The sequence below is a fragment of the Orbicella franksi genome, chromosome 4 (assembly GCF_964199315.1).
Source record: "Orbicella franksi chromosome 4, jaOrbFran1.1, whole genome shotgun sequence".
Classification (NCBI taxonomy): Eukaryota; Metazoa; Cnidaria; class Anthozoa; order Scleractinia; family Merulinidae; genus Orbicella; species Orbicella franksi.
Window position 1 is genome coordinate 13,433,459 of NC_138148.1, and position 25,103 is coordinate 13,458,561.

A 25,103-nucleotide genomic window follows, 5' to 3' on the forward strand; every position below is an offset into this window, starting at 1 on the left:
TCATCATTATACCATCTTACACCTCGATCTGCTGATGTGATCCTAGTTCGGGCTGAAACTATAAAATCGCTCGCAGTTTACTTCACATACATGTACATGTTGGATTATTTTCATCAGTAACAACATTCCAAAAAATAACTGACGAGCTCCGCTTTTAGGCTTGGCTAAATCTATATATTACAGAAATAACTAAACCAGTACAATGTATGGTTCATGAAATTTGATTTTTTTTTTCAGGTTTTGGTTGCTTGAGAGGGAGTTAGGATAGTGAGAAATATTTTTTTCTGACCAATATCTTCGCATGATTTGAAAAAAACAAAAACAAAAACCACCTAAAACCCATCTTTTAGAATCTCTTTAATATTCTTATCCTTGCCTTGGATGGATTATTAACAAGGCAACTGATCACTTCGCCATCAGGGACTCTCGCAACCACAAACCAAACTGGCCAAGATACTAGCCATACCATATATTAACCGTTCTATGTACACAGTCAGACAAGTAACAGCATGTTTGTTGGTGGAGAAACTCCCTGGTGGTGAGGTGACTGGTAACCATTTACATTCAAATCAGGCACGGATTCAAACCAGTTTTCACCGTTTTACGGAAATCGGTCAGAGTTTTCAGAATGACTCAGAAACCCAGGAAAGGGGACTTAAGAGAGTTACTGCAAATCCAGAACATTTCCTGGGGAAGCATGGCCTTAGACCCCTGTAGTTTGCACCTTCAGCACTTGTTGTTTCTGGCGGAAATCGGTCACCATTTATCCTAAATCTGCACCTGCAAATTAAGAATTTTTGTCACCTGTTTAAAAGCAAAGACCTAAAAATGTGTAGTTCCAAAAACATGTACCTCTCCCACAGATGTTTCTTTTCTTTGTTTAATGAGATTTCCAGTTTACCTTTCTACTGTGAAACCCCCTCCCACTCAGAATTTTCAATGTCTGACCATTACTGGTTTAGTTATGAGTTCTGGAGTTCCCAAAACATTTACCTCTTCCAAGGATGGGAGAGGTATCTTAGGTTTTTGCCATGTTGATCCGCATTCCAATTGTGATATCTTGGAATAATTTGGTAAACAGGTATAATCCTGTTACTTAGTTCATTCTTCTGATAAACTTGATAATAGTATCTCCCTGAAAATATCTGTAAGTAACTTAAGGCTTATATTACCTGCAGGTATTTATGAGTCTCACAAAAAGAAGACTGGGCAGAGTAATTCAGGCTTCATTTATGCAAACCAATCAAAAGGAAAGCCTATCAAGTTAATGCCAGTTTCCCAGCCACAAACTGGAAGTTCATCTGCATCTTCTAGCACATTGAAAAAAAGGAGTCAAGTCATTAAGAAATTTGTAGAGTGTAGCATCAGCAACAAAGATGGCAGATGATGTCATACATCAGACTGCAACATCGATTAACAGACATAGGATCAGTCTCTGAAGTCATTTTCAGAGGGAGGTCTGAACATCATAAAATCTTTTACACTTAAGCAGATGAGTAACAACTACAAAGATGTTTTATTTGGAAAACAAAATTGAAAATTTTCAGTTGTTACATGTGCATTTTGAAACAATGCAGCAAAATAATGAACTAGTGTGAAGCCTGCATGGATAAAAAAGAACTTAATTCATCCTGCTAACCCAGTGTGTGCCATTATCTCAGCTCTGCAAAACATCTTTTAAATTTAATACAGGTTACCAAAGACATAAAAAGAAATAATTTCACATAAAGTAATTGCCTACCTTCCTAAAATCTACACTGTATCAGTACTAGACAGTATAACAAAAACAACAGCCTGTAACATTTTTGAAATCAAAATGGAAAAAAGCTCAACCCACTGTTTGTCTGAAATTTATTATTATCACAGTTGACATAAGCTTCTTTCAGGTTGCATAGCTTAAAGCCCATATGCCCAGTACCCCTCTCTGTCGTCATGAGGTAACCTTCCTTGCGGTCCGATGTGCTAGCTTTGGTCACTGGTTTCCTATAAACTTTCCGAACACCAACTTGCTTCAAAAATTGCATGTGTTAACTTTCCATGTCTCTGAGAAAGCCATTTCCAAGAACACCATGGGCATGGAAGCTGAACACTGCTCAGAAAGTATACACCCAGAGGGCAACAGGCTTGAAAGGACTTATGCAACTACACAAAAATATTAATACATGTGATTGCTTGGCACTCAGGTAGTCAAGAGCCAGTGGCTTAAAGGCAACTCCACTCGAACAAACTTCAGGAAACCTAAACACAGAAACAGATCAGATGCAATTGTAATTACAACAGAAGAATAGTTTCTATATTGAAAATCGAAAAGTTGCCAAGCTTCCATAATAAATGGGGACTTATGGCATATTGCACTAAAATATTCTACGATTCAGATAAACTGTAACCAGCTGACATGTGGAGAAATGTTGTTTTTTTTTTCAAACTGTAATAATTGTTCCTGTAGCTATTGTGATGCAGGCAGTAGCAATATACTTTAAGTCTTAATTTATAGCTGATCATGAGAACTTTATCATACATGTAAATCAACAAGTGCAATGAAAGTCACACAATACAATAACATGAAATGGCAAAAACACAAGAATACAATACAATACTATTTGCCAATACTATTTACCAATATTACATTGGTTCTATAATATACTTTTCTGAAAACCTTTTACCGAGGATTTATCTTCAAATTAGTACATCATGAATCATATACAAGAAGCCTAGTTTAGCCTGCTCCACAAAAAGTTCCATCCACATCATTCAGTGCTTTCACATAATTCACATCAATATGTGCCATTATGGATTTGCTTAATTTTTGTATGTCATAAATGTTAACACATCTTGTAACAACAGAAAACTGCAGTAGTATAGAAAACCAATTTCCCTTACACCATGTAGGGCCTAGGGGTATAGTATCACACAATCAAAACCATTTCTCTCATTTAGGGAAATTGCCACTAACTGGTTTGGCATTTAACTATTCTTTTAGAGAATTGGCATTTACATGTAAGGCATGATTATTTTGATGGCCAGTAAGCAATGTACAGAAATAAGAAAATGTAGTTGTCTACGCAGGACCATAGTAGCACCCTGGTGTATAATAATGTTATGCAGTGCTTCATCATTGGTATTATGTAAATATTTTAAATGATAAATGTACATAAGCATTTGAACTACTGCAATTACCACAGAATACCACAGTATTATTTAACCTAATTGTAGGATTTTTACATTACATGTACATCTATGAAGCTAGTTTCCTTGCTACTGCTATGTTAAAATCATACTTAATATAAGGCATTAAATAAGAGATCTCAACAAATAGACAATTAAATGAAAGTGTTAGTTGAAATAAGCATATAAATAGTTCCATGTTGCTGTCTTATTAAAACCTGAGGGGCGGTTGTATCATGGTGCAAAACACTGCTAAATATGGAAAAATTTACAGACATGCAAATGTGTATAAAAGCAATTTCATTGGAGACTTTATAGCACAACTTTGTCTGGGAATAAAATTGCACTTTTCATTTTAATCAAAATTGCACAAATGATCTTAACAAGTTGCACAATTCCCGGTGAAGTAATGTTCCCTTGAGTGGGGAAAGTAATTTGCATTATTATCAATATACGCGGCCAAATTGAAAACCGCCCTCTTGAAAACATGCGCTTTGTGGGCCGCAAATGACTCCTAGCGGGCCGTTAATGTATTAACGGCCCTGCAGCTGATTGGTTCTCGGTTCATCATCCGATGAATATTAACCAATCAGGTTACGTTTATTGACGCGGGAAAACCATTCAGGTGCAAACAGCCCGCGTAGTGAACGTTTGCCGTTTGGAAATTTCATTTTAAAATGGAAGAACTCCCAAATTTTCAGCTTTTTTCTAGTCAAAACTCGGACTTAGACAACGAGCAACTGGATGAGATTGAGCAAAAAGCTCAAGCGAAAAACACCAAGAGAGCAACTGAGTGGGGAGTAAAAAAGTTCGAGAAATGGTGTGAGAAAAGAAAAATTACAGTGGATCTCAAAACAGTAAGTGCAACGGACTTGAGTGAAATTCTGCGAAAGTTCTTCGCTGAAGTGAAAACAGAGAAAGGCCAAGCATTAACTCCAAGTGCATTGACTGGAATTAGAGCGGCCATTCATCGCCATCTAACCTGTGCTCCACTCAGCCGAAACATAAACATTTTGCAAGACAGCGAATTTATGTCTGCCAACAAAATGTTTGAAGCGAAGGCCAAGCTATTTACGAAAGAAAACAATGCGAAACCAAAACACAAATCATCCATTCAGTCAGGAGACATGCAGAAATTGAATCGATACTTCATGGAAGGGCAGAACACGGACGGCGTTTGGAAAGATGCGGAGAAGTTAGTTGAGTTTATTTGGTTTTCGTTGTGTTTTCATTTTGCTCGCCGCGGCAGAGAGGGATGGCGGGAGCTTACAAGGCAGTCATTTGAAATAAAAACTGATGACACTGGAGCCCGTTACATCACCGAAAAACTTACTGAACAAACTAAAAATTACCAAGGAGGCGCTAAACAGTCTGAGCAGTCATACTCGGATGTTCGTATGTACGAAACTTCAACTGCACTTGATCCAGTGGCTGCGTTTGAATTTTACCTCGGCAAGACTCATCCCGACTGTAAGGCACTGTTTCAGACTCCAAGCAAAGCTACCACCAAGAATGTAAACTTTGCAAGCACCCGACACTGGTACAGAAATGAGCCTACGGGAAAAAATACTATCAGCAAGATGATGGAAAGGATTTCCATCAAAGCAGAGTTATCGGAGCGGTACACGAATCACTGCATTCATGCATCGACTGTCACTTCTTTGTTCCAGCGCGGTGTGGACGCAAGGAAAATCTGTGCAATCACAAAGCACAAAGATGAACGGAGCCTTTCCCACTACATCAGCGAGACAACAAGTGCACAAAAGAGAGTGTTCAAAGATTTTAAGTGACACATTTCAGCCACAACTCGCTGTTCAGCAAGAAGCTTCAGGAATCACAAGGCAAAATGTCGCGGCCCATCAGCCGGTCCTAGCTCAAACTTAAACCCACAGTCTCTTCTCCAAAACCAATTTATTTCCTTGGCACAGCCGTACCAAAATTGCACCCAAGATATTCAGATTGGAACAATGAACATTTATCACGGAAAGTATGAAGAACCGTCGCCATCAACCCGCAAACGCCGCCGAATAATCGAGAGCGATGATAGCGACTAAAAGCTGTAACTTATTTGATGAAATTAGCAAAGACAGTCTGAGTCCATTGCCTGTGAATGGGAAGACTATCATTTTTTTAAATGTAAACTGTCTTTTTGCTAATCATTGTTACCAATCTTTTTAAAACTAGATTATATTTGACATTTTATTGTAAACAAAAAGGAATTTTATTTGGCTCTTGTTTAGCTGTTCATATTGTAGCAACAACTTTCCATTCCATAGTTTCATGCTACATCTCTGTTAAACATTTTTTTCTTATTAAATGAATTTGTACGATTTGGCCTTGTGTATTGATAATAATGATAATCGCATGACTTTTGTCGGTCATATAGTTTATTTGTGTCCCTCGTAGCATCATTTGCGCCCTTGCGCTTCGCGCTCGGGCGCAAATGATGCTACTCGGGCCACAAATAAACTATATGCCCTCCAAAAGTCATGTGATTGTCCTATTTACTTAAGTTTTTCATTCATTTGCTTACAGCGCGATGCGCCTTCATGTAGCCACCCAACAAACTTTTTTCACAAGTTTAATAGCCAACCAGAGAGCGAGAATTTCTTTGACCGGTAACACAGCCTCCTTTCAATGTTAAAAAACATCACCACAAAACTGTTGATCTCATTTGTAAACAAAGCTGTGGTGTTTGCGGCATGATACAGAGCTAACTAACTTGTTAAAAAAGTTTGTTGGGTAGCTACACTAAGTGCGTCAAGCTATAAATATTGGCATAAAAAAACTTGCACCACTTTCTCAACAAATCATGACTTGCTCATGACTTGCTCATGTAAGTTTTTCAGAGTTTTGTACAGTCTGGCTAAGTGTAATTGCTTTGAGTTATGAATGGTCGAATGGCTTGTAAGGGGCCAATTATTTTGGGAGAGGCTTGCAAAACACAATAAGCCACAGTTACAGCTGTATGGATCAGTTGTTTACAAATTTATTGTAATTTGACAAATTTAATTTCCCAAATTTATTTTCTTTTTTTTGGTTACTTTCTTTAGCCTTTCTCTTTCCAGTCTTTCCTTTAACTCTTCCCTTCTTCTCAATTCTCCTTCCTCTTGATGTCTTTTTTCTTCTGGGCTTCTGAAATGTATTAATCTTTTAAGACCAAAAACTCCTTAAGTGTCTCCTTTTTTAATGATGAAACCACATCAGGAAACACTGAATTGGCGAAAGCAAGCTACTTTTTTCATCTACTTCTGGCCATACAACACCTCTCGGTTTTGACCGACAAACAACTGTGCTTCTTCAAACATAGAAAAACGAATATATTTAGCTAGCAGCTGAAGCCAATTGCCTCGAAAATAACATTTACTGAAAGCAAAACAAAGCAAAACCCGACAATTAAATGCACTACCTTTGTTTTGGCATTCTGCAAGATACCAAACAAGTCGTAACCATTGAGCCACAAAATTGCAACACGCGCGGCAAAATTCCCACGCTTTTTGAGGACGCGACCGGCTGACTTAGCATCAAACAAAGAGTGGGAAATTTCTGGTCAGGAAAATGTCTGACAAAAGAGAACACTTGATCGAAATATTCGCAATTGACAGCTCGAGAATCTGCTGATCAACTTAATTTACAGTGAAGTTCGACACATTTAAATATGACAGTATATAGTGAACAATCTACCCCTTGACGTTGTCCTGTCAAGAGTTTAACACCGTAAATAGAGTGCCATGACCTTTGAGTTAACCGTTTAATACTCATAGGTCCGTTGTTAAATAATCATCATAATATTTCATCAATGAAACAAATAAACTACACAAAAAAATAAAAACTAACCTGAGGCAACTGTCAAAGTTCTCCACTAGGTTGGTGGAAAGCGCCAACAATCAGTACCACCGTATCTAGGGTGTTATACAAAACCGTAACGCGGTAAAACCTCGAAATCGTCTTGCAGATACTGAAAAAAATTCCACTCTCATACAATCGAGATTGGTGCAAACTGAAACCAGGTCTGTAATCTTCTTTTGAGTGTAAGGGCTTAATGGACAGCAATCCTCGATGAGCCAATCTAGGAGAATGAGCAACGGGTGTCGTTCTGATGGATCCTTTCTGTCACCTTCCAATACATCCACTTCTGAGTCATTTCACTGGTGAATAAGGTCCAATATAAACATTTGCACTCAACAAGACTTTTCAATGTAAAATTGGACTGAGGCAACCCTATCATTTTTGAGCGATTGCAAACAACACGTAGACAGACTGTCAGGCGCAAAATCAAGCTTCTGGTAAAACGACAAGAAGAAACTGCTAACTATTAAAGTTTCCAATAAAATAAGAAAAACAGAACTTACCAGTATATCGACCTGTTTCCAACGATGACCTTTATAGCATATTCGTCACACATACCGTCAAAATTTATCACAAATGGCAAAAAACAGCAGGCACGTAACCACAGATTGAAAAACTTTGCTCTCACGTGCTGGAACGCAAAATGCCATTACGACCAGCGGACTCATCTCAAAATCTACCGCTGCAAAGTTATAACGCGGGCTTCAAGTGGATCTGGTAGCCCAAGAATGAAACGCTCGTGAAGTGTCGTATGGAGAGCTTCGCTCTTCTTCCTTTCCTTGGGCGATCACAAAGACTGCCGGTTGCTTTGTATTGTTTAAGGAAAAGGCTCACTGCCAGTCTTGAAGCTACTATGGCATCTTCATCCCGTATATTCCAAGTAATTTGACTTACATTTTCACCACGAAAATGTAAGTTTACCATTCGTTTTCTCGCATAAAGCGAGTTTACCCATTTCGTGAAGTTGCAAATCACTGTCGCTAATTCCCCTTATTAAAAGCGTTCTTGCAAACGGGTTCTCGGAAACATCATTCTTCTGAACGAGTTTCGAGAATGCTTACCGATGGAACGCTAATGGAATGGGAATGGAACGGATACAGAACGGATACAGAACGGGAACGGAACGGATACGGAACAGATACAGAATAGGTACAGAACAGATACAGAATGCGTTCTGTCAAGCGTTCCCTGTTAGGTTTCTTCTGATCGGTACTGTATTTCCTGTATTTGTGCCTAGAGCCTCCTGCATCGGTTTGAAGGGAAAACCTACTTCATGCTTTACATGTATGTATATGTATGTATATGTGCATGAATGCATGCCATGTATGTACATGTGTGTGGCATATTGAAGTTACAATGGTAATGGTACCAAAATAGAAAAAGTGACTGCTTCATTTATTTTAAAAGGCATATACTACAACATTACAAATAAATATTCTTGAACTTATGCAGACTTGAAAACAAATCCAGATCCTTCCAACCTGTGCTCAATCACATCTACCACTGACTTGCCATCTTTGGGCTGTGGCCTGTTGCATGCCATTCCCTTGTACTTGTCTATCTACAATAAAGACCAGGTGTATTATTACAAGACAAAGAAAAATAAAGATCAAACTAGTTTTATAAATTTGAAACTAAGGAAAAATTTGAACCACAACATATACATTAAAAACCAACATAAAAGAACCTATGACTTTCAGTGTCAGGCTGAAAAATTTCAAGTATCAATCTAATAAACTGGACTTCAACCTTCAGCAAAAGTTATTATAATTATTGCTGTGTCCCACAAAGTGCTGATCAAATTTCATGAACAAGCAGGCAAATGTAAAATGTTGGTATACCTGATGTGCTCGCTTCCAGTATTTGGTGTTGTTCATGTGGTTTCTTCTATAAATCAAACTGACAGACAGGTGGCGAAGTATTTCTTTTGAACGCCCAGCAAGCTGTGGTAGCTCTTTTGTCACCTGTAATAATAATTATTAGAGCAGGGAAATTAGCTCCACCACATTTTTCTTGAAACACAACAGAAATACCATATTACCTTGCTTACCCAAACAGTGAAGGAAAATTAAATCAATTATTCTAGTAATCAGGGATCCAAGTAATCCAATAGTAACTGAATACAAATTAAGAGTTTTGAATCATCAGATTTCAGTTCTAATGTTAGCACTGGGTTTGAGTTATCCATGTGAGATGTGACAGGAGTTGTTCTGTATATATAATGCTGGCACAATAAAGTACTTACATGTACTGTACCATAATTTATTATGTAATTTAGGAAATGTATGAAAATTCATGCAATATTTAATTCCCTGTTCATAAATAACTTATACAAAATCCATCCCATCCCTAGTGTATAAAAAGCTAGGTATATACTGTAACAATCAGGATAAAATAATAATAATTTATAATAATAATAACAACAACAACAACAGCAATAATAATAATAATAATAAATAAATGAAGAGGAAATCGGTAGAGTTTTATGGATGTCCCTCATGAAATATTAAAACTTCTTCTCAGTTGGAGTTTACTTTCTCACATTGAAGCACTCAGAAAGTTGACATCAGCGGTAAGCTCTAATTAAAGTTCAACAAAAAAACGGCGGGAAAGTGCAAGAGCATTAAGTACTGATTTCAATACCTTTCATGTCCCAATAAGCCTCGTAGGCATTTAGTAACTGTAATAAATCACATAATAGGCGTTAAAAGATGACAACAAAACTTTTAAAAAGCTTGATCAATATTAAGAATGACCATCCGGCGTTACAAAGAGTAATAAGATAAGCCTTCGAAAAGAGCGGGAAACTTAAGTTGCAATTCAATATAAACCACGAGATCCAGCCCTCTCACCTTTTTCTCAAATTTGGCAATGTTTTTTGCCGGGATGTCTTTAATGTGCGGGGCACTCTCCCAAATTTCGCATTTCTTTGCGGCTTCTCATAGAATAAACTGAAAAAAAATGAAATTGTTTACAAATTTTAAGCCAGTGTGCTAGATATTTTGGCCTAATGATTTTTAAAGTAATTACATAAAGTAATATTAGCATTATTTGGTCCTCTTAACTTTCATCAGTGCTATTAATCATACTTAATGTGTGAGTCTAGATCAGTTGTGGAATTAAATGTTTTTACATTTCACATTTTGACATTAGAATTTCACATGTGGATTTTGTCTTTATGTAATTTCACATCTGTTTCACATGCCTGTGATGAGTTATTTCCATTCTACAGCAATTTCACATTCATGTGAGTAGTGGTATGGGCTAGTCCAGTACAGATTTGACAGGTATTGTGATGCAGATGAAAAGGTATTGTTATGGAAAGGAGTTCTATTGTTTTCTCGAGTTTGATGTATCCATGGTAACCAGAAGCCCCACCCCCTATGACGTCATTAATCTCGTTTCCATATTGACCGAGTAAAAAGCCTGGTTTCTAAAATAGAGCACACACATTGTAATCAGGATTTTAATACTAAACTTTGCTTTAAAACGAACACAGAGTCTGATATTTCATTTGTCAACTTTTATTGAATAATAACAACATGAACTCCCAAGGGAGAATTGATTACAATTTTAACTTTTTCTTCGCCTGCACGATTCTTTTCACAATCTTTTCAGTCACCGTTTTGTTGCCGGGTAACCTCATTATGGCCTTGATCATCTTTGTATCTGCTTTCCACTTGTCTTGCAAATTCTTAACTGTAATCGATGTCGTGTTGTTTGGCAATCTTGTCCAGTCGGTTGATGCCCGGGTCTCCTCATTTCAGTCTCTTTGTCAAATTGGTCCCAGGCTCCATGTAAATGCAAATTGCCCCCATGCAAATTCTTGACTGTAATCGATGTCGTGTTGTTTGGCAATCTTGTCCAGTCGGTTGATGCCCGGGTCTCCTCATTTCAGTCTCTTTGTCAAATTGGTCCCAGGCCCCATGTACTGGTACCCAGGCCAGTGAAATTCAATCCCCGTCTTGCCTAACAATTTTTGAATGTCAAAACCACGTCCACATTGGCGACACTTACGCGTACGGGTCTCAGTCGGAGTCATATTCGTGTTTTAGATTTCTTCTCAGTTTCTTTCGTTTGGTCCAGTCTTCCCAACCACTTGTAGGTTTTAAACGTTCGGCCTTGTTTTTACGTTTGCCCTTGCCTTTGCACTTGTCTTTACCCAGGAGAATGTCAGCTTTTCTTAGGAGCGTTCTCAGATCCGAGTCAGGTGGTGGAATGGGTGTTTTAGCAGCGGGTTGCTTCTGTCTAACACCTGATGTAGACGGTGTAGCTTCTTCCTTGATCTTTGGTTTTTTTGTACCTCGAGAAGCGTTCTTAATCAGTTGTTTGAACACGGTTTCCAAAGGACCCTTCACCAAATCTCCTTCCTCCCCATCTTCCTCTTCACCGACATCAGCACTGTTGCTTGACAAAGGACCAATTTGTCTGATACGTTTGGTTAAACGACCTCTCTGACGAGCTAGAGGTTTAATTTTCTTGATGGCAATCGAATCTGGAATCGATTTATCACGGAGTATCACGTGAGTTTCGGTGGCCAATCAACCCACTTTGTTCAACAAGGCATTGTCGGTGATTTCTCCTTTGTAATACTGAACCAATTGGTCAAACTCTTTTGTGGGTATCATCATGACCTCTTCTGTCATCCTCGAAATGTTGTTGGAGTAATATTTCGTAGCAGTCTTGCCAGTAACGAACCTCTTGATGAACCTTTTCTAGTTTCAGCTCCAGGCTACGTTTTGTTTCTTCTACTGTAGAACACTCCTTACACAACAGGATGGTCTCACCTGCTTCGGTCTCGTCGCGGTGTCGTTTGCAAGCTGAACACGGATCCTCGTACTTAAATGCCATATGCTCTTGAAGGAGGGCGTTGTAAGCTCGATGCCAATGTTCCACATCATGTTTCAGGGCGTCTTCTCTTTGGCTGGCTTGTTGTAATAACCTGACCAATTCGCTCAAGGTGTCTTTGGGTTTGGGGACGAAGTCGTAACCTTACAGTGGATAACCGTGGGCATCTCTGGTGTTTAACATCGACATGCTTGGAACACGTCGTTCAAACCTTGCCAGAATCCGCTACCTTTTTGCTTTTGGAGATGTTCTCTTCGCCTCTTGACCAAGTTTCTGCGTTTCCCCACCTCGCGTAGCGTTGTCTTATAGCAATGCAGTTTCGCCGTGGTGATTGGGTGAACAGGAATTCTCTTTCGTAATAGATTGAGAACCATTTCGCTTACAGCGTTGATTTGATCTGCATTAGCATGTTCTAACATCTCCTGTCTCCTGTTCCGATTGTCCTCTTGGAGAATAGCTTCCAAGAAAGGGCGTTGTCTGCGTAATCGAATCACACTTCCCAAGGTGCAGGACGTCTGTTGTAACTGACTGTGACAACCTTTACACCCATTCTCTTATACCGTTTGTCCTTTCCGAGCTTGTACCTGATCTTGGCTGCATTCTTGAGAACAGTAAACAGTGCACCTCCACATTGTCTCTTGTTATAGTGATTCACATTGTCTCTGATTCTTTTTGCTGCCTGACCCGCTAATTTCAAAGCCAGCATAGCAAAGGTAAGTGAGGGTCCCGATAATAACATACTAGCTCCTTCGGCGATCTTGTCAACCAATCTATGTTTACGTTGTGCCAGTGCTCCACCTCGCTGTTTACTTCTTTCCTTGGTCTTTGGTTTATTTTTCATCGTCGACGTTTACGCGAAGCAACTTCCAAACCCTTTTTCACACTGTAACCAGCTGCACCAGAGATTCCTCCTAGAGCCGCCACCTTGCCTGCTGCTACTAAAGCTGGAATGAGAGCTGCCAATGGTAACAATCCCCCTTTTTGTGTCCTCCTACGTCTCCTTGGTTTTTTTACGAACTGTTCGTTTGCTCTTCATGACACATACTACCACTCACGCGTAAGTGCTCCCGCTTTTATCGACGTGGTCGTAGTGAAATCGTTGTTCGTATTCTTGCATGCACTTGTCAGATACTGGGGGTGTGAAATCAGTGATTGTGTCATCCAAGGTTTACATCTTGATTAAAAATCCCTTAAACTCCTCCATCGGAAGTTCTCACACGTAGGTTCTCAATTTGATCAATGTTTTGTCGTAAGTGGTGTAGGCAAAGCGAGACATGTCGATTTTGAACGAAAACTTTTTGAAATCGTTCCACCCCTTAATCACAGTTCCAGCGGCAGTTAAACAGGCAATCAGGAGACTGTTTTCTAAGACGGATCCTATGACAATGCCTGCTGCCACGATGATCAATACCAAAGCGTTCAAACAACCGTGGCACCACTTAAAGTGGTAAAACATCTGGCGATGACACCACCACTGACGGTGGTAAAAGGCAAACAACCCATCCAATCGGTACAACAAATCTGTGTTTACCAACTGGGCGCTTTTCTTGGATCCGTTCATTAGAGATACGGTAGTGATTGAATCTTGGGAAGAACTCATCACGATGTCTCGATGAATTTGTGACATCTCATACATCCTTCGTCCTTTAAAAGGTGGCTGAGAATCCTTTGATCGTCCGAACTGCCTGGGTGTAAATCTAAGACCATGTATCCGAACGGACGTTCTGTCAAATACTCTTGGCATATTTCACCGGCAGAAACATGTCTTGGCACAAGTAGAGCACGGTGACGTTCTGATGGTGAGAATGTTTGGTGAACAGATCCAACACTCGTTTATCGTTCCCTCCTTCAGCCATTAGATCATCCAACACGAGTAATCCGCCTTTAGGAAACCACGTTTTCAATTGATCTGTTTCGGGAACGCCTTCATGAAACTTGACCCCCTGTTCTTTCATGGGCTGAAACCCATCTTGCTACACTGTAACAATAATGTATTTGGGAGGGTGGGGTATGAAACAAATCGAGGTTGTTCAGTGAAAGTTTGGTGGTAAACACAGTCTTGCCACACCCTGAAGGACCCACCACCAACAGACTGGAAGGGGTGTGAAATCGAAAAGACTTGCGTCGTTCCATGAGTCCAAATGACCAAACGCGCATGGGCATGCTACTTTTGATACCGCATGGAAAGGAAAAATTCCACCCAACGGGGAATGGAGCCCTAATCTCGAGTGACAGTCAAGAATACTAACCATTGTACTACAAGATCATCACACGGAAAATGAACATTTTCAATCGTATTTTAATGTCAAACCAACAATCATTACACTAAATATCTCACACCACGAGAGGTGTCTTGGTGATGTTTTACTTTACACACTTTATCCCATTCTAACTCTTTCTCGATCAACTTCTTTAACATCTGGCCTATTTTGTGATCGTTGTCTACATAATCATGTTTCGAGAAATGCCTCAAGAACTTGTTCATGCTTTGACCTCTCGCTCTGTCTTTTAAATAGAACAAGGCGTAATCACCACAGCTTTTACTGTAAATCGATTGCAGAGACTGTCCATTGTAATTGACATGTTTCCATTGACTTTTTAACCAGTCTTGCAAAGGCTGTGTTGACTTGTAAGTCTCTAAAGGTAGGGTGTAGCTGTCCATCACCTCGCACACATTCCCACTATGGGTCCAAAGTGCCAGCCAGTGTCGACCCCGTCTATCATGCGGATCTGTGTTTACAATGTACCCACGAGGTTCTTTCTTGATCGGTCAACGTGGTAATCGATCACAAGCCACCATCCCATAAAAGTAACGTTTCAAAATGGCATCTGCTTTTGCCAAGTGATCCAGTTGCACGTTATTCAGAGGTACTTTTTCCATTAACGTTGGTAAATGTCGTACAACACGGCTTTGTTCTTGTCTATTTCCAAGAGGTTTTTAAACTCTCTGTACAAGATGACTGTGATGTTGTTACCTGGTGCGACACCGAAGTTCAGCACGATCTGTAACTCTCCTGACTGCTTGGGGTTCAACACCGGACTGTCCAAACATCTGTTGGCTGCATTGTCAAATACAAACAGTGTGCAATTCTTGCCTTGACCCCAGTCTTTGCTTCTGTCCATGTTACCTTGATGTTTGCACAAACATCCTGTGGCTTGTAAGAATCGATAGTAACCTCTCAGATCTTGGGTACTGTCGTTATGCACTAGCTCCAGGGTCTCATAAGGGTACTCTTCTCCTCTGACCAGTTGCCTGATGTTACTCACACCAAACGTTTGAAAACAGAATGGGTCATGTGCCACAGTACCATTGAAGGCTTCTGAAAACACAAGCCCAACAATGACTCTGTTAGGAATTCTGCCTTGAAATAAATTGTTGCACTCATATCTTTGGTAGACACTGGGGTTGAGCCTTACTTGACACAGGTACATTCTCACTTTGACCTCTTCGTGTGTCAATCTTCCAGCTACGTTCACACCATTCAAGAACAAATTGGGAGAATTGAAGGACATCTGGATTCCAATCTGCACACCAGGTACCAGCAGTTTGTTTAAGTGGAACACCTCAATGTGGGGTGTGAACCTTAGCACGTGTTGTTTTCCATCCGTGTAATTGCCTTGTTCTGCTTTCATGAGTTGCACTGAAGCTTGTTGGTTGGAGGACAATGCTTGGAAAGCCTCATACCCATCTCCTTCCGTGTTTGTGTTGTTCACAGTCAATTGCGCTGGAAAGTCCAGGGCATTGTACCAACCTTGAGGCTTTAACACGGTTTCTCCATCATCTCTGTTGTAGTTGAGCAATGTTTCCAGGTATGCTTTGTAGTGATAAGTGTCGGTCTGAGGACTGATCAAGGTACCATTGAGTCTCACACTGATCTGTTTGAACAAAGTGTGGGCCAAATTGTTCGTGGGCCAGAGTCTTGTGGCTTGGACTACGTTATCATCATTTGCCAGTTTGAGTGCCAACTCAATCTCAAAGAAACTTTGACTGAGATCGACATGATCTTCTTGAGGATCCACTTGGAATTCCACGGGGTTGATGCCTGTCATGTAGGTCTGAATGGGTACAATGCGATAACTGGACATGCTGAGATCAGTGGGTGGAACGGTGAACAGGTTCAGTTGAGGATTCAGGACTGATTTGGAACCCAGATGTAACAAGCCACCGTCCATCAAGGTATCCATCATATTTTTCTTCTTCTCCGTTGTCTTCTCGCTAAGATGTGATCCCAATCGTAGCCAACAGGTTTACTGACCTCAGGACCAATCCATCTGCCTTTTTGTACCTTTTGTCGACGTTTCGAGGTTTTTGGGAACCCTTCACAACATGATGTTGACAACCCCTTTCTAGATTTGATGAGTCTCGAGCCTCTGGAGTAGATGGGATTCATTATTCGCCGAAGATGTTGCTGAATTTTCGCTTGATGTTTCTATCTAGGACTTCGTAAGCTTTACGTTTCACTGCTTGTTTAACACTCCGTTTCGCACCCTCTTTTGCCTTTTGAATGCGATCTCGAATGCTGCGACCGCTTTTTAACCCTTTCAGACCTCCTCTAACACTCACTTTCAGCAGTTCATGAGCGAAGCCACCTCCACCTTGTGGGTCAGGTTTGAATCGTGTTAAACTTCCACCTTTCATGCTCGTTTGAAGTGGAGGGTGAGAATCGTGTTTCCTTCACCAAATTCGGTCAATTCACCTGTGGTCTCCGACACTTGCGTCTCAATAATGTCCAACTGGGCCTTGCGCAACGGAATATATTGAACGTGGAGCGGTTCAAAGTAATGACTTCCATCCCCTGTGCGTCGATAATAAACCTCTCGCAAGAGATCCATGACTTGATTTCCCACCACAGAACTTCCTCCCGCGTCAGAATAGATAAACAAGGAACGTGATGTCGAGCCCACCACGTTTTGAAAGGCTTTGTTGAGATTTGTGAAGCGCCAATTGCAAGTAACACTCAGATGAAAAAGGTCTTCTGCTATCAGCCAAAACATAGGCTCACCCCTATCGTTTTTCAGATCGTGTGTCATCGTTTCTAAATTGGGTACCGTGTCAGTAAAAAACTCAACGTAAATTGGGTCCCGTCATAATTTTCAGGGCTGCTCTCCTTCAACCATCCCATTGTTAAGGCCAACATTTTATTGATCTTCAATGCTGGTGAGTAATTGGAGTGCACGTGTGTGGATTTGATATCCGTTAGCAGATCATCTCCATCCCAACGAAATTTCACGTACATTCTCTTTCCATCGGATGTCTTATAGCTGCTACCGAGATGGGGTCCTTGGTAATTTAAGATGCGCCTCTGTTCAAAAAAAGTCACCATACTTTTCATGAAACCAACACCATCAATGTACTGTACCACGGCTCCGAGATCTTTTGGATCATAGTGGGCTCTACCAAACTTTAACACACCAGAAGGGTATTTCAGGATCCAATCCATGGTAAACAGGATGTTGTTACCATGGACCAAGTTGGGGAGATGAGCTTTCACATCTGGTAGTGAGATGCTAATTAATCGCACTTTCCAACTCGATCCTTGCAACCTGATGGGGTGGGGTAATCGAATCTTGAAATGATTGCTTTGGTTCTGCGGAAACTCTGCACGATTGCTGTGACTAGGTAAGGTGATGTAAAACTCCTCACTCATCCTAAAAGCTTTTTCACGTCCTTCTTGTCAATCCAACTGTCGTATTTATCTGACCAACCTTTCCAACGTACCAAGACTTTATTTCCTTTTCACTTCACGACCTTGTCCACTCAGAATAAATCATCCTTTGACACGGTCACTTTTTATAAATCTTGTTCGTAAAAGGTACCCTTGAGCAAAAGTTCCATCCAACTCCTCAATCTTGTAAGTGGGAACCACACCAGGTATGACACGTTGCACGACAAATACTTCTTCGGTCCATCCTGGTAGATACCCTTTCTTAAACTGTCGGAATTTCTTATTCAGTCTCACTCTATGCTTTACTTTCAATGACCCTTTCTGCGGTTTTCTGGACAGACGTTTACCGTACATGTGATCCCACACTTCTTTTCCATTCTTGAAATTCACTTGGTTAGGTGCCATACCAATGGTGTGATGGTGGGATGCATTGTATCCTTTGACCAAATCTGGTAACACCGGTAAATAGCCGAGGGTGTTCTTGACCGTGGAATATCGATACAACCTTTCCTTGAAAGTACGATTAAAACATTCCACGATACTAGCTTTGGTATCACCACTGGTCGAGAAATGGTGAATGTTTTTTGTTTCATCACGGCTGCAAACGTACTATTGTAGAATTCCTTACCATCGTCGGTTTGTACGTTGATGGGTTTTCTACCCTTGGCATGTTTCAAAATCTTCTCAACGGCTTCGGTTACTGCTTTTCTCATTTGAGTTTTGATGGGTTCCACCCAAACGTACTTGGAAAACACGTCCATCACCATCAGTAAATAATGCATGCCTTTGTTGTATTTGGATATGTTTTGTATTTCCACCAGATCGGCCACCCACTGTTCATCTATGTTGAACACCAACACAGGTAAGGTAGGGAAACGTCTCCTTCGGGGTTTGTGAAGCATGTAGCCCAAATCCTTTTCCAACACCTCTTGCACTTTTTGGACGGGGAGTTTTAGGGTTTGGGCAAAACTGGTTACCCCACCCCAAACTACCCGGTTGGCGAGGGTCATGATAAGATGCTAGTAACTTGGTGGCTTTTGATTTCTTCATAGCGTCGCTAATTTCAAAATGCAAGCCTCGACGAGGTCTGGATGGTGTTCTCGGATGGTCAGGAATCACTCGTATGCTTGGGGTTGATGTTTCAGCCACATAATAAAGATGAGAAAACGAAAGACGTTTTGCTTTACGTCTGTGGCTTCAAATTCTTTGAGAGGGTCAGCACTGGATGCAAGAGGAATGACTACCCCTAGTGCATATTTGAGATACGCTCTTTCACACACTCGACACAACCAACACCAATACAAGTGACTCAACATTGTGTCTGTGCCAAAATGAACTTTATTGATACACTTTCAATCCTTTATACAATTTATACAATTTAGTTTAGAGTATCAAATGGGTCTTCGTCTTTCTTATACAGATCACGTGTCCCAAGCCGTACTGGAATAACGGCAGCCTCCCAGATTACATTCTTTCCCTGGATTCCAGTCTCTGGCTAATTGGTAATCGTCTGACTGATACAATCTATCTTTCTCCACAATACAATCTTCACACAAATTTGTGTCCAGCAAGAGGTCGAACCTTTCTTGCCACAAGTCGACTTCTTTGGCCATCTTACAAACTAGTTTGTACAGTTCGTGACAAACTCCTTGGTGCGTCGCTTTAACTGTCATTTCAAACGGAATTCTCACTTTTTGTTCCAAGTCTTCTGTGATTTGCTGCATTGTTCTAATGGGTCTTAACAGAGAAACAAGGGCAACACGCATCGGATACGCCAAACCTACGGTGGCTGCAAACATGTTGGTATCTTCAGACAACTCAGGGGATCTGTCGCACACGACAAAATCAAAGGCTTTCGTAAATCTATCATACATTACCTCATACCACTCTGAAGTAAAGAGAAACACCAAGCCACTACTTTTCATCCGTGGTAGGATGCAGTCTTTCCACTCGGGTCTTTTTTCTTCCAAATCTGTCTCCGACATACTTTCACCGTTCGGATTATAAAACAAAAAGTCAAAGACGAACAGGGTGTCAATCAACGTGTTGGTATCTTCTGGCCATTCTTCCCAACGGACCTTGACTTGACCGTCGATGATGTGCTTGATATGACTATCGTTGTTCTTGTTCGTGCAAAACTTCATGATGTTTCCAAGATGATTCAAACACTGACTGCTGACGGCTAAGTACTGATTTGACTTTTATACGATGTGGATGTGACGTCATCTGGTTCGCGACTGGTGTATCACATGTTCATGCATACACTAATGTCATACTTTTCCTTATTTCGTCACAAAATCCTATGATTGGTCAGAATAGCAAAGGTGGGAAAACACAGGATGCTGTCAAACCAGTTTGATGGCATCCTTCACAAAGGTTGATTTCCTTATTTGGTCACAAAATCCTATGGTTGGTCAGAATAGTAAAGGCAGGAAAACACAGGACGCTGTCAAATCAGTTTGATGGCGTCCTTGACAAAGGTTGATTTCCTAACTTGGTTACAAAATGCTGTGATTGGTCAAATATGATGCCATGCTATGGAAAAGTACTGAGCGGTGATTGGCTGATAAATCCCATATGTGTGGACCTATTCATTTCTTTACTCGCAAACATCGTTTGGTCTGAGCACATCCAGAAGAAGAGAGAAGAAAGAATAAACAATATGACAGGAGAACCAGAAATGATACAACTTGAAAGTGATCATGGTGGAGTAGAAGTGCAAGATACATCATGTACCTCTTTCTAACCTGGAAATGTATCTCCTTGCTGTTATCCTATCACAAAATAAAAAAGAAAACGAAAAATGGCAGACAAAGATAAGAAGGAGAAGCACGTGAAGAAGATCAAAAAGGAACCTTAGGAAGGTACAGAAACGTTACTTGATAAATGGTTACATTCATACAAACCATCAACCATTGAGTTCAACGAGAAAGTAGTGGTCAAGACCATAGAACCTCAACGAGAGACATTCACTACAATACCTTTAAAGGGTATCTTAAAACAAACAAAGTTTAATTCCAAGTGCGAGGTTGATTTTAACTATTTTGTAAAATCAAGACCATTTTAAAAAATGGTAGACTAAGTACACGACAAAAGATTCGTTGTCTAGTAGAGGAAGAAGACGCGGAAAAGAGTTTCTTCAAGACAAAGAGAAAGCAACAAAAACAACACATGAGGCAAAGACATTTACTTAGAAGAAAAGAAGTTACACCAAGGCGTGTTAGATTAGTAACACATATTTTAGAAACTTTAAAAAAAGTCAATGTTTAAATAATTTTTTTTCAATAGTGTCTGAGCATATTGATGCGGTGATGAGTAACGAAGACTTTAATGCTGATGAATTCTTAGACGATATTACTAAAGAGTGGAACGATTTACCGAGAGTCGCATTGTCTGCCAACACCTTCGGGAATTCGCCACCACCACCACTACCAAGACTAATTACAAGAGTAGATACTGAGATTTTGTACCGTTGCCCACTACATGAGTCTGAGGCTTTACAGAAGAAAAAGACTCACAAAGTACGGAGAGTGGGAGTATTACAAGTGTCCTGTTGCCAAGTGTTTTGTGTCCTGTGGCGCGGATCGCGTAGAGTATTACATAGACGCGGGAAAACGTCAATTGCACCAGTTCTACCTCGAAAATGAGTTGGACAAAATGCAGTGCTACTTTGAACTTCCCTTGAGAATGTCCCAGTCTCAATCTGAAAAAAACCCTGGACGTCTCTTCTTCATTTGTCCCAAACGTAACTGCAAGTTCTTCCACTGGGTTGATCAAACCCCGAGTAAGAAAGTGAAAGCCTGGTTATTAGAGAGCCAACACTCCTCCAATCACGCAGGTTACCCACGACCGCATGAATTATTCAAACCCAACAGGCAGAATTATGTGTCCAATTGCCCTACAAGAAGCAATCTAACTGATTCTGTGATGAGCAGATAGTGAAAGATCACGTGATCTCCAAACCTGGCACCCCTTTGACGAAGAGTTGTGGGACGAATGTCAAAAGGTCAACATCTTCTGCCTAGCAGACCATCCCGACATCATTGAATTTCCGCGGGAATTGAAAGGGTGTCTTTTCAATCCGAAAAAAGAAATAGAATTTCCTGAAGACTTGTATATGTTACGCGTCATGGCCAAGGTCAGGGAACAAAGTAAAAAAGGTCGTTGGAGCTGCGATTGTTTTGCTGGAAACAGAAGACCGCACGATCATTAGTCTCCCGTGTAAACTAGATCAATCAAGATAATTCATGTCAAGAACGTTGATTGGTTCTAAAAAATACCATAAACTTAACTCTAGCGACATTAAATTTTCAGTCTCGAAGAACATGGCTTCTGTTAAGGACAGCTTATGTCTCATCATAGACTTAGAGGGATTCTTTGTGCAAAAGAAATTTCAAGTGTGTGAAATGGGTTATTACTCTTGGAATGAACACTTTGGACGCCATGCTTTCTTCCAGCCAGCAACACTCAAAGACATATCACAAGGATAAAAAGACAGTGAGCTTTGCAAAGCATAAAATACACGGACTCACTTATCAACCCCGTTACCAAGAGAGCTTATGAGCAAGATCAAGCAGATATTGTCTTACTGCGCTTGTACCACCAATCAAGACGGGGAAAAGAACTGTGGTAGCCTACACAGGAGGTCATGTTGAAAAAGACTTGTTAAACGAACAGAACATTCCTTGTCTCGATTTAGAAACTTGGGGTTGTCCCAAATACGAACAGTTAAAACAAACGATTGTAAAACCGTTAGCAAATTGCAGTTTTCACTTAAATGATAATATTCACCATTGTTCCATGACCGAGTGTCACGCGTTTTGGTTATGGTTTCAAACTTATGTCATGTAAATAATCAGTTTCCATGTCCTGTAATTTCAGGGAAAAAATTGATATTAAAGTTGGTTAACTTTAAAGTTGCGTGATTTATTTGTTTATGTTAGAAACCAGGCTTGTTTTTTACTCGGTCAATACGGAAACGAGATTAATGATGTCATCAGACCAGGCTTTTTTTTTTACTCCGTCAACACGGAAACGAGATTAATGACATCATTACACCAGGCTTTTTACTCGGTCGACACGGAAATGAGATTAATGACATCATTACACCAGACTTTTTTTTTACTCGGTCAACACTGAAACGAGATTAATGACGTCATTCCTCACCCGTCAAAGGGAGCAGGGCTTCTATTACCATGGATACGTCCAACTCAAGAAAACATTAGAACTCTTTCCCATAACAATACCTTTTGATAAACATCACTCACTGGACGCTCGTGTTATTATTATTCAATAAAAGTTGACAAAGTAAATATCAGACTCTGTGTTCATTTTAAAGCAAAGTTTATTATCAAAATCCTAGTTACAATGTGTGAGCTCTAGTAGCAACGCGCCCGAATTATGTTAGAATCGATGTGCCCAACTTAAGAAACATCCATTGAATGAATTACCTACTCGTTATTTAAATGCATGTCGGTTGAAACAGAATACAATTCTATGATTTGATTCACTTCCCATGGAAATAAATAGTAAACAAACTCTCGAAAACGAATGTTATGCCAAAGGTTATTTACATGGCAAGTCGCAACATAAAAAATTACATGATAAACATTCCTATCAATGTTTTGGATGACACTTTCTAAAACATTAAAAACTGTTACAATGTTATCCGTACTGATGTGGTAGGGAAAATGAAACTGAAACAAAGCAAGAAAAAACTACATTAATATAATGCTTTCTAACCTGTAATCATAAATGTCACGCTGGTGATACACTATAAAAATACTGCAATAATTTTGAATTTCCTCGGGTAAAACATAGTCCAGAAATATGCGAAAATAGACTCGATTACGTTCTGTATCAGCGTCACAAATTGCTAATGTTATCATAACATTAATTTGAGCGAATGGATCAGGCAATATAAGATTCTCTCCATCAGAAATCGAACATGTTCTGCAGGAAGCGGGTAGGCAAATTCGAACTGAAGAGAAAAAAATAGTACGATTAATGTTTGGCATTCATAAGCATGTAGCAACAATGTGTATGTGGAATCCTTTTGACTTTGTGCCACGCGCACAAAAGTAGCATCGGTTTATCACTCACTCACTGGATGCACGTGGTAGTCAAGTCAACCTTAAAACTGACATGTATATATAAAAAGTCAAACTTACCACGTTAATTCATTGTTTGAGTCCTTCCCTATCTTGTATCGCTTCTTGAAGAGCGTTTATTGCTCGCTGTCGTGGTGAAACCTCTCTGTTCCGAGGTTCAGTAAGTTCCACAGGTGGGAGTTCGTCACCTAGTTTTCTTCGGCAGTGGGGACACAGAGGCAAGTTTCTTTCCCATTCTCTTTGACAACTGCGGTGGGCGAACTTCTTGCAGCATGGGAAGCGTAGGACATTTCCTCCGATAATACTGAAACCATGCTTCTCATCGGTCAAACAGAATACACAGTGTTTGTCGCGGGCAGTTTCCGGCACTATTTCTGCATCCAAACCATGTAGCCTTCGGGATTGATGTTGCGCCATGTTTTTGCAATGAAAACTGTAAAATACTCTGGACTCGATTTCACTCGATTTGCATGAAGTAATTTTAGCTAGCGCGACGCTTATTTCAAAGTGACGGATTTTTTTCAAAAGGACGGGTCTTTCAAAGGCACGGTATTTCAAAGACTACCCCACCGTTCATGCCGCCATAATGCACTAATCTGATTGGTTTGGCAGAGCGTTGCACTATTCTGATTGGCTTGCTAAACATAGATGGTACATGTCACTCAACTTGGGTGTGCTCATAAAAGATCAGGCATAGTAGAGAAAAAATATTCTCATTCTCACTCGTGGAAAAATGGCAGTCAGTTTTGAAAACGATTATGTTATCCTATCTCACGATCATGCTGAGCACATCAATGAAAGGCACGTGGATTTGGATAAGGAACTCAATGCATCCAAATTCCTGCGGACGTTTAATTTAACGTCAACTGTGGCCTTTCTGGTAAGGAAAACTTTTGTCGATAGTGACGATTATGAAATCATCGAAGGTTACAAGATGGGACATGGCCACTATTACATGTACGTCTTCAAAATGAAGAAAGTCATCGGAGTCTGTCCGTGGGGTTATCCCACGGACGAGATTTGCGTTTAACACAGGCTAAAACTATTCCGGAACACACAAAAAGAATCTGGAATGAACTAATAAGTATGCGATAAACCAATCACAGATCGCTAACTCATTAAGTTGACTTCACTGTACTGAATAAGTATTTACCAACCAATCAGGAAGTAGGATGAAGACAGGTCACCAAATTTGAACTCAATGAGTAGAAGTACGACTTCTTTAGTACAAAATAAACCCAATCAGTACTATTGTGAACTTAAAAAGTCTGCCAACAGCAAATCAAAAGCTAACATTCAGAATGAAACATTCGTGTTCAGCTTTGCTCACCAAAATATGGCAAAGAAGGTATTAGTTGTCAATCATCGTTTTCCTTGATAAAAGCGCGTTGATAAATTGTAGCGCGAAAAGTTGTCCTATATATTATATCCTAAAATGTCGCAGATGTCAAGAAATTCAATAATA

General features: G+C 40.1%; 2 protein-coding genes and 1 long non-coding RNA gene across 3 annotated transcripts; all 3 read right to left on the reverse strand.

The window, feature by feature from the left end:
• Nucleotides 1–6,443: 6,443 nt before the first annotated feature.
• On the reverse strand, nucleotides 6,444–9,988 carry LOC145483479 (uncharacterized). Its single transcript, XR_014048929.1, has 3 exons — nucleotides 9,867–9,988; nucleotides 8,856–8,978; nucleotides 6,444–8,575 (listed from the first exon to the last, which is right to left on the reverse strand). It is a non-coding gene; the product is annotated as an uncharacterized LOC145483479 (long non-coding RNA).
• A 2,361-nt stretch (nucleotides 9,989–12,349) lies between these two features.
• LOC145485471 (uncharacterized) lies at nucleotides 12,350–13,825 on the reverse strand. Its single transcript, XM_081464136.1, has 2 exons — nucleotides 13,274–13,825; nucleotides 12,350–13,239 (listed from the first exon to the last, which is right to left on the reverse strand). Exon 2 carries the CDS (start codon nucleotides 12,701–12,703, stop codon nucleotides 12,353–12,355), a length of 351 nt encoding a protein of 116 aa, XP_081320262.1. The 5' UTR covers nucleotides 12,704–13,239; nucleotides 13,274–13,825; the 3' UTR covers nucleotides 12,350–12,352.
• A 917-nt stretch (nucleotides 13,826–14,742) lies between these two features.
• LOC145485524 (uncharacterized protein F54H12.2-like) lies at nucleotides 14,743–20,302 on the reverse strand. Its single transcript, XM_081464186.1, has 2 exons — nucleotides 20,219–20,302; nucleotides 14,743–16,271 (listed from the first exon to the last, which is right to left on the reverse strand). The coding sequence occupies exon 2, from the start codon at nucleotides 16,048–16,050 to the stop codon at nucleotides 14,743–14,745; it is 1,308 nt and encodes a 435-aa protein (XP_081320312.1). The 5' UTR covers nucleotides 16,051–16,271; nucleotides 20,219–20,302.
• Nucleotides 20,303–25,103: the final 4,801 nt, after the last annotated feature.